General features: G+C 57.5%; 1 protein-coding gene across 1 annotated transcript in view; it reads left to right on the top strand.

Annotated features, from left to right (window-relative positions):
- Nucleotides 1-13,638, top strand: part of LOC135292032 (uncharacterized) — a 37,135-nt gene extending 23,497 nt beyond the window's left edge. Inside the window, exons 4-32 of the mRNA XM_064406278.1 lie at nt 411-518; nt 1,175-1,246; nt 1,335-1,415; nt 1,503-1,604; nt 2,036-2,152; nt 2,472-2,543; nt 2,632-2,703; nt 2,791-2,892; nt 3,351-3,458; nt 4,107-4,178; nt 4,267-4,347; nt 4,435-4,536; nt 4,960-5,076; nt 5,396-5,467; nt 5,556-5,627; nt 5,715-5,816; nt 7,893-8,009; nt 8,329-8,400; nt 8,489-8,560; nt 10,301-10,402; nt 10,834-10,950; nt 11,270-11,341; nt 11,430-11,501; nt 11,589-11,690; nt 12,149-12,257; nt 12,914-12,985; nt 13,074-13,154; nt 13,242-13,343; nt 13,605-13,638. Of these exons, the coding sequence (XP_064262348.1) occupies nt 411-518; nt 1,175-1,246; nt 1,335-1,415; nt 1,503-1,604; nt 2,036-2,152; nt 2,472-2,543; nt 2,632-2,703; nt 2,791-2,892; nt 3,351-3,458; nt 4,107-4,178; nt 4,267-4,347; nt 4,435-4,536; nt 4,960-5,076; nt 5,396-5,467; nt 5,556-5,627; nt 5,715-5,816; nt 7,893-8,009; nt 8,329-8,400; nt 8,489-8,560; nt 10,301-10,402; nt 10,834-10,950; nt 11,270-11,341; nt 11,430-11,501; nt 11,589-11,690; nt 12,149-12,257; nt 12,914-12,917 (2,291 nt within the window). The 3' untranslated portion in view covers nt 12,918-12,985; nt 13,074-13,154; nt 13,242-13,343; nt 13,605-13,638. The remainder of the gene's footprint in view (nt 1-410; nt 519-1,174; nt 1,247-1,334; nt 1,416-1,502; nt 1,605-2,035; nt 2,153-2,471; nt 2,544-2,631; nt 2,704-2,790; nt 2,893-3,350; nt 3,459-4,106; nt 4,179-4,266; nt 4,348-4,434; nt 4,537-4,959; nt 5,077-5,395; nt 5,468-5,555; nt 5,628-5,714; nt 5,817-7,892; nt 8,010-8,328; nt 8,401-8,488; nt 8,561-10,300; nt 10,403-10,833; nt 10,951-11,269; nt 11,342-11,429; nt 11,502-11,588; nt 11,691-12,148; nt 12,258-12,913; nt 12,986-13,073; nt 13,155-13,241; nt 13,344-13,604) is intronic.
- The last annotated feature ends 68 nt before the right edge of the window (nt 13,639-13,706 follow it).

Below are 13,706 nucleotides of genomic sequence, written 5' to 3'. Positions count from 1 at the left end.
TATCAGCATCTGGGAGCTTTGGCTGCACATCTGGACACGCCATGCCTGGCACAGTGGGAAGGGATCCATGGCAGCCTCGCTGCCCTGCTGCTGCTTTGATGTCTTGCAGGGCTGTTTCCCAGCCTGGCCTGGCTGCAGCTTCTGCCCAGCCCCTGCAAGAAGGCATTTGGCATCAGCTGACAGGCCGCCTAATTGCACCACAGGCCTGAGATCCCCTGAAATTTTCCAGTCGCCGGGTAGAACAGAAACGGCACCAGTTTGGGGAAGGGAGGGCCCTGGCCTTCCCAAAATGTTTATAGGGATTTCCTGATTCTTAGCCATGTCTTTGACAATCATTCCCTCCTGAAGGCGCCACCTCCCCAGTGGGGAACAGCCCCACCTGATCCAGCTGTCCCTCTTCCTTTCTCCAGAAGTGGATGCAGAGGCTGGGCATAAGGCGGCATTTCCCAGAGGAAGCAGTGATTCCATGCCAGCCTCTGCTGCAGGAAGAGAGGCGATGCCAGGCACAGGCACAGGAGGTAATTGCTGTGCCTCTGGGCGTGAGCCCTGCTGAGGCTTGAGCTGCTCTCGCTGCTGCCTGGCAGTGCAGGGACAGCCTGGACAAGTCAGGCACAGCCCAGAGGTATTATCCCAAGCAGGCTCAGGGCACTCAGGTACTGAGCAGTCCTGCTGGGGTCCCTCCGTGGGAGACATGTCCTGAAACCTGGGCGTGACTGCACGGGGTGCCCACGGTGGGGAAAGGACAGAGGGGGAGAGCAAGGCTCCAGTGTGTCCTGAGAGGGCCTGGCTGTTTGCCCTTGGGATCTGGGGGCTTTCCCCACAGAAGGAGGGCGGGAGGGACAGAGGGAGGGCAGGATGAATAGCTGTGGCACTGCCTGCTGCAGTTTTCCCCCATGCTTTAGGGAGGATTTCTTCTGTGTGTGAGGGGGAGAGTCCCAGGTCCCTGCACTGCTGCAGCCACCCCTCCCAGGGATGTTGCTGAGGGCAGGGAAAGAGTGTGGAGAGTGACCAGGAGCCAGCCCAGAGCTCCCCAGGCCCCTGGGCAGCTTTGGCCATGTCTATTCCCATCTGGCTCCCATGGCCTTACCCGACTCCCTGGCAGTGCCCAGTTCCCTGTGGCAGAAAGAGATCCCAGCACACACTGGAAAATGTTCTCATCTGTGCTGCATTGTAGATGAGGGTGCTGGGAAGGCTTCTCCATCAGCTTGGATGAATAAAGTTTTGAAGCCCTTGGAGCCTCCTGCAGGTATGTTCTCAGTGTGCCACCAAGGAAGAATTGTAGACAAGCGGGCAGGCACCAGGTGACAGAAGCTTCTGTGGCTGTTGTGTTACAGATGTGTCTACAGGGAAGACTTCTCCAGCTTCTCCAGCTGCTACCTTGGATGCTGCACTCAAGCCCAGCTCCCATCTCAGGGGTGAGTAGTGTGTCCCTGCTGACCCCACAGGCTGAACCCTGCTTTTCTGGGATCCATTCCTGGCAAATGGAAATATTTTTCTCTAAGGTACTCCAACAGGGAAAATCCAAGATACAACAGATAAGATATCCCTGGAACCATCCAAACAGATGAGGCAAGAGCTGAAGGAACCCCTGCAGACAAGAGAAGGTGGGTGCATTTCCCTCATGCTTCCCCTGGGTGTCAGCAGCCGGGGGCTTTGGCTGCACATCTGGACACGCAGTGCCCGGCACAGCAGGAAGGGATCCATGGCAGCCTGGCTGCCCCGCTGCTGCTTTCACGCCCTGCAGGGCTGTTTCCCAGCCTGGCCTGGCTGCAGCTTCTGCCCAGCCTCTGCCGGAAGTTATTTGGCATCAGCTGACAGGCCATGCCCAAACTGTAACACACCCTGAGATCCCCCACTATATCCAGCCCTGCAGATTAGGAAAAGGGTGGCTGTTTGGTGGTGGAAGTGCTCACATCATGCCACTGTAACCTGGCCATTTTCCTGCTCCATAAATTTCACAAATATTACCTCTGATGCCGCCACCCAAGTGGGAAACAGCTCCATCTGATGCAGCTGTCTCCCTTCCTTTGTCAAGAGATGGACATAGTGCTTCAGTGGAAGGTGGTATTTCTTGAAGGAAGCACTCCATCTTCGGTGCGAGCCCCTGCTGCAGGAAGGAAGGCAAAGCCAGACACGGGCACAGGCACAGCAGGTAATTGCTGTGCCGGGCTCAGGCCTGGCCGGGGCTGTGTGGCAGCAGCTCTTCCCCCAGGGCCTGCCCTTGCCCGGCCCGGCAGCAGCCAAAGCTGGAGGCGCCTCGGCTTCCAGGCCTCTGGAGCTGGTTCAGAGCCCCAGGGAAACGAGACTGGTGCAGCAACGTCCCTGGCGCTGCAGCTGCTGCGGAGCTGGCCCTGAGTGCCCAGAGGCCCAAGGCACAGGAGCAGCCCCGAGCGGGAGCCCTGCCGCCAGCCCAGGGTCAGAGCCAGCCCTGGCACACAATGGAAACAGTTCTCATCTTGGTTTGCTTCCAGACTGGGATGCTGGGAAGGATTCTCCATTAGCCTGGCGCTCTGAAGTTGTGAAGCCCTCTGAGCATTCTGCAGGTATGTTCTCGCTGTCCCACCAAGGCGTAATGTTTGACTGACTGGTAAGAACCAGGTGACAGAAGCTTCTGTGGCTGTTGTGTTACAGGCGTGTCTGCAGGGACGACCTCACCAACTCCTACCTTGGATGCTGCACAAAAGGCCAGCTCCCATGGCAGGGGTGAGTAGTGTGTCCCTGCTGACCCCTCAGGCTGAGCCCTGCTTTTGTGGGGTCCATTCCTGGGAAATGGAACTACTTTCTCTTAAGGTCCTCTGACAGGAGAGACCAAAGACATGGCAGGCAGGAAATTCCAGGACCCATTAGAAATCATGTGGCAAATGCTGAAGGAATGTCTGCAGAGAAGACAAGGTGGGTGCATTTCCCTCATGCTGCTCCTGGGACTCAGCAGCCGGGGGCTTTGGCTGCACATCTGGACACGCCGTGCCCGGCACAGCAGGAAGGGACCCATGGCAGCCTCGCTGCCCTGCTGCTGCTTTCACGCCCTGCAGGGCTGTTTCCCAGCCTGGCCTGGCTGCAGCTTCTGCCCAGCCTCTGCAGGAAGGCATTTGGCATCAGCTGGCAGACAGCCCCAAATGCACCACAGGCCATGCCCACCCTCAGATGCCCTGCAATTTCCTGGTGTCCAGGCAGATCAGATGTTGGGGCTGTTTGGGGAAGGAAGCAGCCTTGGGTTGTCCCAAAATCCTGGGTGTTTTCTGATCCTTATGCATTCCTTTCACAAGTGATGCCTCCTGAAATTGTCCCCTTCCCCATTCCCAGTCAGGAATGTTTTCATCTGATGCAGCTGTCTCTTTTCCATTCTCCAGAAATGAAAGGAGAGCCTGCGGAGAAAGAAGCATTTCCCGGAAGAAGCAGTGGTTGCATGCCAGCCTCAGCTCCAGGAAGGGAGGCCATGCCAGGCACAGGCACAGGAGGTAATTGCCGTGCCTCTGGGCCTGAGCCCTGCTGAGGCTTGAGCTGCCCTCTCTGCTGTTTGGCAGTGCGGGCACAGCCTGGACTAGAGCAGCACAGCCCAGGGGAATTATCCCGAGCAGGCTCAGGGCACTGAGCAGTCCTGCTGGGGTCCCTCCATGGGAGACATGTCCTGAAACCTGGGCGTGACTGCACGGGGTGCCCACGGTGGGGAAAGGACAGAGGGGGAGAGCAAGGCTGCAGTGTGTCCTGAGAGGGCCTGGCTGTTTGCCCTTGGGATCTGGGGGGTTTCCCCACAGAAGGAGGGCAGGAGGGACAGAGGGAGGGCAGGATGAATAGCTGTGGCACTGCCTGCTGCAGTTTTCCCCCATGCTTTAGGGAGGATTTCTTCTGTGTGTGAGGGGGAGAGTCCCAGGTCCCTGCACTGCTGCAGCCACCCCTCCCAGGGATGTTGCTGAGGGCAGGGAAAGAGTGTGGAGAGTGACCAGGAGCCAGCCCAGAGCTCCCCAGGCCCCTGGGCAGCTTTGGCCATGTCTATTCCCATCTGGCTCCCATGGCCTTACCCGACTCCCTGGCAGTGCCCAGTTCCCTGTGGCAGAAAGAGATCCCAGCACACACTGGAAAATGTTCTCATCTGTGCTGCATTGTAGATGAGGGTGCTGGGAAGGCTTCTCCATCAGCTTGGATGAATAAAGTTTTGAAGCCCTTGGAGCCTCCTGCAGGTATGTTCTCAGTGTGCCACCAAGGAAGAATTGTAGACAAGCGGGCAGGCACCAGGTGACAGAAGCTTCTGTGGCTGTTGTGTTACAGATGTGTCTACAGGGAAGACTTCTCCAGCTTCTCCAGCTGCTACCTTGGATGCTGCACTCAAGCCCAGCTCCCATCTCAGGGGTGAGTAGTGTGTCCCTGCTGACCCCACAGGCTGAGCCCTGCTTTTCTGGGATCCATTCGTGGGAAATGGAAATATTTTTCTCTAAGGTACTCCAACAGGGAAAATCCAAGATACAACAGATAAGATATCCCTGGAACCATCCAAACAGATGAGGCAAGAGCTGAAGGAACCCCTGCAGACAAGAGAAGGTGGGTGCATTTCCCTCATGCTTCCCCTGGGTGTCAGCAGCTTGGCTGCACATCTGGACACGCCGTGCCCGACACAGCAGGAAGGGATCCATGGCAGCCTGGCTGCCCCGCTGCTGCTTTCACGCCCTGCAGGGCTGTTTCCCAGCCTGGCCTGGTTGCAGCTCCTGCCCAGCCTCTGTAGGAAGTTATTTGGCATCAGCTGACAGGCCATGCCCAAACTGTAAGACACCCTGAGATCCCCCACTATATCCAGCCCTGCAGATTAAGAAAAGGGTGGCTGTTTGGAGGTGGAAGTGCTCTCATCATGCCACTGTAACCTGGCCATTTTCCTGCTCCATAAATTTCACAAATATTACCTCTGATGCCGCCACCCAAGTGGGAAACAGCTCCATCTGATGCAGCTGTCTCCCTTCCTTTGTCAAGAGATGGACATAGTGCTTCAGTGGAAGGTGGTATTTCTTGAAGGAAGCACTCCATCTTCAGTGCGAGCCCCTGCTGCAGGAAGGAAGGCAAAGCCAGACACGGGCACAGGCACAGCAGGTAATTGCTGTGCCGGGCTCAGCCCTGGCTGGGGCTGTGTGGCAGCAGCTCTTCCCCCAGGGCCTGCCCTTGCCCGGCCCGGCAGCAGCCAAAGCTGGAGGCGCCTCGGCTTCCAGGCCTCTGGAGCTGGTTCAGAGCCCCGGGGAAACGGGACTGGTGCAGCAACGTCCCTGGCGCTGCAGCTGCTGCGGAGCTGGCCCTGAGTGCCCAGAGGCCCAAGGCACAGGAGCAGCCCCGAGCGGGAGCCCTGCCGCCAGCCCAGGGCCAGAGCCAGCCCTGGCACACAATGGAAACAGTTCTCATCTTGGTTTGCTTCCAGACTGGGATGCTGGGAAGGATTCTCCATTAGCCTGGCGCTCTGAAGTTGTGAAGCCCTCTGAGCATTCTGCAGGTATGTTCTCACTGTCCCACCAAGGCGTAATGTTTGACTGACTGGTAAGAACCAGGTGACAGAAGCTTCTGTGGCTGTTGTGTTACAGGCGTGTCTGCAGGGACGACCTCACCAACTCCTACCTTGGATGCTGCACAAAAGGCCAGCTCCCATGGCAGGGGTGAGTAGTGTGTCCCTGCTGACCCCTCAGGCTGAGCCCTGCTTTTGTGGGGTCCATTCCTGGGAAATGGAACTACTTTCTCTTAAGGTCCTCTGACAGGAGAGACCAAAGACATGGCAGGCAGGAAATTCCAGGACCCATTAGAAATCATGTGGCAAATGCTGAAGGAATGTCTGCAGAGAAGACAAGGTGGGTGCATTTCCCTCATGCTGCTCCTGGGACTCAGCAGCCGGGGGCTTTGGCTGCACATCTGGACACGCCGTGCCCGGCACAGCAGGAAGGGATCCATGGGAGCCTCGCTGCCCCGCTGCTGCTTTCACGCCCTGCAGGGCTGTTTCCCAGCCTGGCCTGGCTGCAGCTTGTGCCCAGCCTCTGCAGGAAGGCATTTGGCATCAGCTGGCAGACAGCCCCAAATGCACCACAGGCCATGCCCACCCTCAGATGCCCTGCAATTTCCTGGTGTCCAGGCAGATCAGATGTTGGGGCTGTTTGGGGAAGGAAGCAGCCTTGGGTTGTCCCAAAATCCTGGGTGTTTTCTGATCCTTATGCATTCCTTTCACAAGTGATGCCTCCTGAAATTGTCCCCTTCCCCATTCCCAGTCAGGAATGTTTTCATCTGATGCAGCTGTCTCTTTTCCATTCTCCAGAAATGAAAGGAGAGCCTGCGGAGAAAGAAGCATTTCCCGGAGGAAGCAGTGGTTGCATGGCCAGCCTCAGCTCCAGGAAGGGAGGCCATGCCAGGCACAGGCACAGGAGGTAATTGCTGTGCCTCTGGGCCTGAGCCCTGCTGAGGCTTGAGCTGCCCTCTCTGCTGCTTGGCAGTGCGGGCACAGGCTGGACTAGAGCGGCACAGCCCAGGGGAATTATCCCGAGCAGGCTCAGGGCACTGAGCAGTCCTGCTGGGGTCCCTCCATGGGAGACATGTCCTGAAACCTGGGAGTGACTGCACGGGGTGCCCACGGTGGGGAAAGGACAGAGGGGGAGAGCAAGGCTCCAGTGTGTCCTGAGAGGGCCTGGCTGTTTGCCCTTGGGATCTGGGGGGTTTCCCCACAGAAGGAGGGCAGGAGGGACAGAGGGAGAGCAGGATGGATAGCTGTGGCACTGCCTGCTGCAGTTTTCCCCCATGCTTTAGGGAGGATTTCTTCTGTGTGTGAGGGGGAGAGTCCCAGGTCCCTGCACTGCTGCAGCCACCCCTCCCAGGGATGTTGCTGAGGGCAGGGAAAGAGTGTGGAGAGTGACCAGGAGCCAGCCCAGAGCTCCCCAGGCCCCTGGGCAGCTTTGGCCATGTCTATTCCCATCTGGCTCCCATGGCCTTACCCGACTCCCTGGCAGTGCCCAGTTCCCTGTGGCAGAAAGAGATCCCAGCACACACTGGAAAATGTTCTCATCTGTGCTGCATTGTAGATGAGGGTGCTGGGAAGGCTTCTCCATCAGCTTGGATGAATAAAGTTTTGAAGCCCTTGGAGCCTCCTGCAGGTATGTTCTCAGTGTGCCACCAAGGAAGAATTGTAGACAAGCGGGCAGGCACCAGGTGACAGAAGCTTCTGTGGCTGTTGTGTTACAGATGTGTCTAGAGGGAAGACTTCTCCAGCTTCTCCAGCTGCTACCTTGGATGCTGCACTCAAGCCCAGCTCCCATCTCAGGGGTGAGTAGTGTGTCCCTGCTGACCCCACAGGCTGAGCCCTGCTTTTCTGGGATCCATTCGTGGGAAATGGAAATATTTTTCTCTAAGGTACTCCAACAGGGAAAATCCAAGATACAACAGATAAGATATCCCTGGAACCATCCAAACAGATGAGGCAAGAGCTGAAGGAACCCCCGCAGACAAGAGAAGGTGGGTGCATTTCCCTCATGCTTCCCCTGGGACTCAGCAGCCGGGGGCTTTGGCTGCACATCTGGACACGCCGTGCCCGGCACAGCGGGAAGGGATCCATGGCAGCCTCGCTGCCCCGCTGCTGCTTTCACGCCCTGCAGGGCTGTTTCCCAGCCTGGCCTGGTTGCAGCTTCTGCCCAGCCTCTGTAGGAAGTTATTTGGCATCAGCTGACAGGCCATGCCCAAACTGTAACACACCCTGAGATCCCCCACTATATCCAGCCCTGCAGATTAGGAAAAGGGTGGCTGTTTGGAGGTGGAAGTGCTCTCATCATGCCACTGTAACCTGGCCATTTTCCTGCTCCATAAATTTCACAAATATTACCTCTGATGCCACCACCCAAGTGGGAAACAGCTCCATCGGATGCAGCTGTCTCCCTTCCTTTGTCAAGAGATGGACATAGTGCTTCAGTGGAAGGTGGTATTTCTTGAAGGAAGCACTCCATCTTCGGTGCGAGCCCCTGCTGCAGGAAGGAAGGCAAAGCCAGACACGGGCACAGGCACAGCAGGTAATTGCTGTGCCGGGCTCAGGCCTGGCCGGGGCTGTGTGGCAGCAGCTCTTCCCCCAGGGCCTGCCCTTGCCCGGCCCGGCAGCAGCCAAAGCTGGAGGCGCCTCGGCTTCCAGGCCTCTGGAGCTGGTTCAGAGTCCCGGGGAAACGGGACTGCTGCAGCAACGTCCCTGGCGCTGCAGCTGCTGCGGAGCTGGCCCTGAGTGCCCAGAGGCCCAAGGCACAGGAGCAGCCCCGAGCGGGAGCCCTGCCGCCAGCCCAGGGCCAGAGCCAGCCCTGGCACACAATGGAAACAGTTCTCATCTTGGTTTGCTTCCAGACTGGGATGCTGGGAAGGATTCTCCATTAGCCTGGCGCTCTGAAGTTGTGAAGCCCTCTGAGCATTCTGCAGGTATGTTCTCACTGTCCCACCAAGGCGTAATGTTTGACTGACTGGTAAGAACCAGGTGACAGAAGCTTCTGTGGCTGTTGTGTTACAGGCGTGTCTGCAGGGACGACCTCACCAACTCCTACCTTGGATGCTGCACAAAAGGCCAGCTCCCATGGCAGGGGTGAGTAGTGTGTCCCTGCTGACCCCTCAGGCTGAGCCCTGCTTTTGTGGGGTCCATTCCTGGGAAATGGAACTACTTTCTCTTAAGGTCCTCTGACAGGAGAGACCAAAGTCATGGCAGGCAGGAAATTCCAGGACCCATTAGAAATCATGTGGCAAATGCTGAAGGAACGTCTGCAGAGAAGACAAGGTGGGTGCATTTCCCTCATGCTGCTCCTGGGACTCAGCAGCCGGGGGCTTTGGCTGCACATCTGGACACGTCGTGCCCGGCACAGCAGGAAGGGATCCATGGCAGCCTCGCTGCCCCGCTGCTGCTTTCACACCCTGCAGGGCTGTTTCCCAGCCTGGTCTGGCTGCAGCTTCTGCCCAGCCTCTGCAGGAAGGCATTTGGCATCAGCTGGCAGACAGCCCCAAATGCACCACAGGCCATGCCCACCCTCAGATCCCCTGCAATTTCCTGGTGTCCAGGCAGATCAGATGTTGGGGCTGTTTGGGGAAGGAAGCAGCCTTGGGTTGTCCCAAAATCCTGGGTGTTTTCTGATCCTTATGCATTCCTTTCACAAGTGATGCCTCCTGAAATTGTCCCCTTCCCCATTCCCAGTCAGGAATGTTTTCATCTGATCCAGCTGTCTCTTTTCCATTCTCCAGAAATGAAAGGAGAGCCTGCGGAGAAAGAAGCATTTCCCGGAGGAAGCAGTGGTTGCATGGCCAGCCTCAGCTCCAGGAAGGGAGGCCATGCCAGGCACAGGCACAGGAGGTAATTGCTGTGCCTCTGGGCCTGAGCCCTGCTGAGGCTTGAGCTGCCCTCTCTGCTGCTTGGCAGTGCGGGCACAGCCTGGACTAGAGCAGCACAGCCCAGGGGAATTATCCCTAGCAGGCGCAGGGCACTCGGGTCCTGAGCAGTCCTGCTGGGGTCCCTCCATGGGAGACATGTCCTGAAACCTGGCAGCGACTGCACGGGGTGCCCACGGTGGGGAAAGGACAGAGGGGGAGAGCAAGGCTGCAGTGTGTCCTGAGAGGGCCTGGCTGTTTGCCCTTGGGATCTGGGGGGTTTCCCCACAGAAGGAGGGCAGGAGGGACAGAGGGAGGGCAGGATGGATAGCTGTGGCACTGCCTGCTGCAGTTTTCCCCCATGCTTTAGGGAGGATTTCTTCTGTGTGTGAGGGGGAGAGTCCCAGGTCCCTGCACTGCTGCAGCCACCCCTCCCAGGGATGTTGCTGAGGGCAGGGAAAGAGTGTGGAGAGTGACCAGGAGCCAGCCCAGAGCTCCCCAGGCCCCTGGGCAGCTTTGGCCATGTCTATTCCCATCTGGCTCCCATGGCCTTACCCGACTCCCTGGCAGTGCCCAGTTCCCTGTGGCAGAAAGAGATCCCAGCACACACTGGAAAATGTTCTCATCTGTGCTGCATTGTAGATGAGGGTGCTGGGAAGGCTTCTCCATCAGCTTGGATGAATAAAGTTTTGAAGCCCTTGGAGCCTCCTGCAGGTATGTTCTCAGTGTGCCACCAAGGAAGAATTGTAGACAAGCGGGCAGGCACCAGGTGACAGAAGCTTCTGTGGCTGTTGTGTTACAGATGTGTCTAGAGGGAAGACTTCTCCAGCTTCTCCAGCTGCTACCTTGGATGCTGCACTCAAGCCCAGCTCCCATCTCAGGGGTGAGTAGTGTGTCCCTGCTGACCCCACAGGCTGAACCCTGCTTTTCTGGGATCCATTCGTGGGAAATGGAAATATTTTTCTCTAAGGTACTCCAACAGGGAAAATCCAAGATACAACAGATAAGATATCCCTGGAACCATCCAAACAGATGAGGCAAGAGCTGAAGGAACCCCTGCAGACAAGAGAAGGTGGGTGCATTTCCCTCATGCTTCCCCTGGGACTCAGCAGCCGGGGGCTTTGGCTGCACATCTGGACACGCAGTGCCCGGCACAGCGGGAAGGGATCCATGGCAGCCTCGCTGCCCCGCTGCTGCTTTCACGCCCTGCAGGGCTGTTTCCCAACCAGGCCTGGCTGCAGCTACAGCCCAGCCTCTGCCGGAAGTTATTTGGCATCAGCTGACAGGCCATGCCCAAACTGTAAGACACCCTGAGATCCCCCACTATATCCAGCCCTGCAGATTAGGAAAAGGGTGGCTGTTTGGAGGTGGAAGTGCTCTCATCATGCCACTGTAACCTGGCCATTTTCCTGCTCCATAAATTTCACAAATATTACCTCTGATGCCACCACCCAAGTGGGAAACAGCTCCATCTGATGCAGCTGTCTCCCTTCCTTTGTCAAGAGATGGACATAGTGCTTCAGTGGAAGGTGGTATTTCTTGAAGGAAGCACTCCATCTTCAGTGCGAGCCCCTGCTGCAGGAAGGAAGGCGATGGCAGACACGGGCACAGGCACAGCAGGTAATTGCTGTGCCGGGCTCAGGCCTGGCCGGGGCTGTGTGGCAGCAGCTCTTCCCCCAGGGCCTGCCCTTGCCCGGCCCGGCAGCAGCCAAAGCTGGAGGCGCCTCGGCTTCCAGGCCTCTGGAGCTGGTTCAGAGCCCCGGGGAAACGGGACTGGTGCAGCAACGTCCCTGGCGCTGCAGCTGCTGCGGAGCTGGCCCTGAGTGCCCAGAGGCCCAAGGCACAGGAGCAGCCCCGAGCGGGAGCCCTGCCGCCAGCCCAGGGCCAGAGCCAGCCCTGGCACACAATGGAAACAGTTCTCATCTTGGTTTGCTTCCAGACTGGGATGCTGGGAAGGATTCTCCATTAGCCTGGCGCTCTGAAGTTGTGAAGCCCTCTGAGCATTCTGCAGGTATGTTCTCACTGTCCCACCAAGGCGTAATGTTTGACTGACTGGTAAGAACCAGGTGACAGAAGCTTCTGTGGCTGTTGTGTTACAGGCGTGTCTGCAGGGACGACCTCACCAACTCCTACCTTGGATGCTGCACAAAAGGCCAGCTCCCATGGCAGGGGTGAGTAGTGTGTCCCTGCGGACCCCTCTGGCTGAGCCCTGCTTTTGTGGGGTCCATTCCTGGGAAATGGAACTACTTTCTCTTAAGGTCCTCTGACAGGAGAGACCAAAGTCATGGCAGGCAGGAAATTCCAGGACCCATTAGAAATCATGTGGCAAATGCTGAAGGAACGTCTGCAGAGAAGACAAGGTGGGTGCATTTCCCTCATGCTGCTCCTGGGACTCAGCAGCCAGGGGCTTTGGCTGCACATCTGGACACGTCGTGCCCGGCACAGCAGGAAGGGATCCATGGCAGCCTCGCTGCCCCGCTGCTGCTTTCACGCCCGGCAGGGCTGTTTCCCAGCCTGGTCTGGCTGCAGCTTCTGCCCAGCCTCTGCAGGAAGGCATTTGGCATCAGCTGGCAGACAGCCCCAAATGCACCACAGGCCATGCCCACCCTCAGATCCCCTGCAATTTCCTGGTGTCCAGGCAGATCAGATGTTGGGGCTGTTTGGGGAAGGAAGCAGCCTTGGGTTGTCCCAAAATCCTGGGTGTTTTCTGATCCTTATGCATTCCTTTCACAAGTGATGCCTCCTGAAATTGTCCCCTTCCCCATTCCCAGTCAGGAATGTTTTCATCTGATCCAGCTGTCTCTTTTCCATTCTCCAGAAATGAAAGGAGAGCCTGCGGAGAAAGAAGCATTTCCCGGAGGAAGCAGTGGTTGCATGGCCAGCCTCAGCTCCAGGAAGGGAGGCCATGCCAGGCACAGGCACAGGAGGTAATTGCTGTGCCTCTGGGCCTGAGCCCTGCTGAGGCTTGAGCTGCCCTCTCTGCTGCTTGGCAGTGCGGGCACAGCCTGGACTAGAGCAGCACAGCCCAGGGGAATTATCCCTAGCAGGCGCAGGGCACTCGGGTCCTGAGCAGTCCTGCTGGGGTCCCTCCATGGGAGACATGTCCTGAAACCTGGCAGCGACTGCACGGGGTGCCCATGGTGGGGAAAGGACAGAGGGGGAGAGCAAGGCTGCAGTGTGTCCTGAGAGGGCCTGGCTGTTTGCCCTTGGGATCTGGGGGGTTTCCCCACAGAAGGAGGGCAGGAGGGACAGAGGGAGGGCAGGATGGATAGCTGTGGTACTGCCTGCTGCAGTTTTCCCCCATGCTTTAGGGAGGATTTCTTCTGTGTGTGAGGGGGAGAGTCCCAGGTCCCTGCACTGCTGCAGCCACCCCTCCCAGGGATGTTGCTGAGGGCAGGGAAAGAGTGTGGAGAGTGACCAGGAGCCAGCCCAGAGCTCCCCAGGCCCCTGGGCAGCTTTGGCCATGTCTATTCCCATCTGGCTCCCATGGCCTTACCCGACTCCCTGGCAGTGCCCAGTTCCCTGTGGCAGAAAGAGATCCCAGCACACACTGGAAAATGTTCTCATCTGTGCTGCATTGTAGATGAGGGTGCTGGGAAGGCTTCTCCATCAGCTTGGATGAATAAAGTTTTGAAGCCCTTGGAGCCTCCTGCAGGTATGTTCTCAGTGTGCCACCAAGGAAGAATTGTAGACAAGCGGGCAGGCACCAGGTGACAGAAGCTTCTGTGGCTGTTGTGTTACAGATGTGTCTAGAGGGAAGACTTCTCCAGCTTCTCCAGCTGCTACCTTGGATGCTGCACTCAAGCCCAGCTCCCATCTCAGGGGTGAGTAGTGTGTCCCTGCTGACCCCACAGGCTGAACCCTGCTTTTCTGGGATCCATTCGTGGGAAATGGAAATATTTTTCTCTAAGGTACTCCAACAGGGAAAATCCAAGATACAACAGATAAGATATCCCTGGAACCATCCAAACAGATGAGGCAAGAGCTGAAGGAACCCCTGCAGACAAGAGAAGGTGGGTGCATTTCCCTCATGCTTCCCCTGGGACTCAGCAGCCGGGGGCTTTGGCTGCACATCTGGACACGCCATGCCCGGCACAGCAGGAAGGGATCCATGGCAGCCTCGCTGCCCCGCTGCTGCTTTCACGCCCTGCAGGGCTGTTTCCCAGCCTGGCCTGGTTGCAGCTTCTGCCCAGCCTCTGTAGGAAGTTATTTGGCATCAGCTGACAGGCCATGCCCAAACTGTAAGACACCCTGAGATCCCCCACTATATCCAGCCCTGCAGATTAGGAAAAGGGTGGCTGTTTGGAGGTGGAAGTGCTCTCATCATGCCACTGTAACCTGGCCATTTTCCTGCTCCATAAATTTCACAAATATTA

This window comes from Passer domesticus, unplaced genomic scaffold (assembly GCF_036417665.1).
Source record: "Passer domesticus isolate bPasDom1 unplaced genomic scaffold, bPasDom1.hap1 HAP1_SCAFFOLD_184, whole genome shotgun sequence".
NCBI classification, from domain to species: domain Eukaryota; kingdom Metazoa; phylum Chordata; class Aves; order Passeriformes; family Passeridae; genus Passer; species Passer domesticus.
Note: the sequence above shows the minus strand (reverse complement) of the source record. Positions and strands in the feature narration are given on the sequence as shown.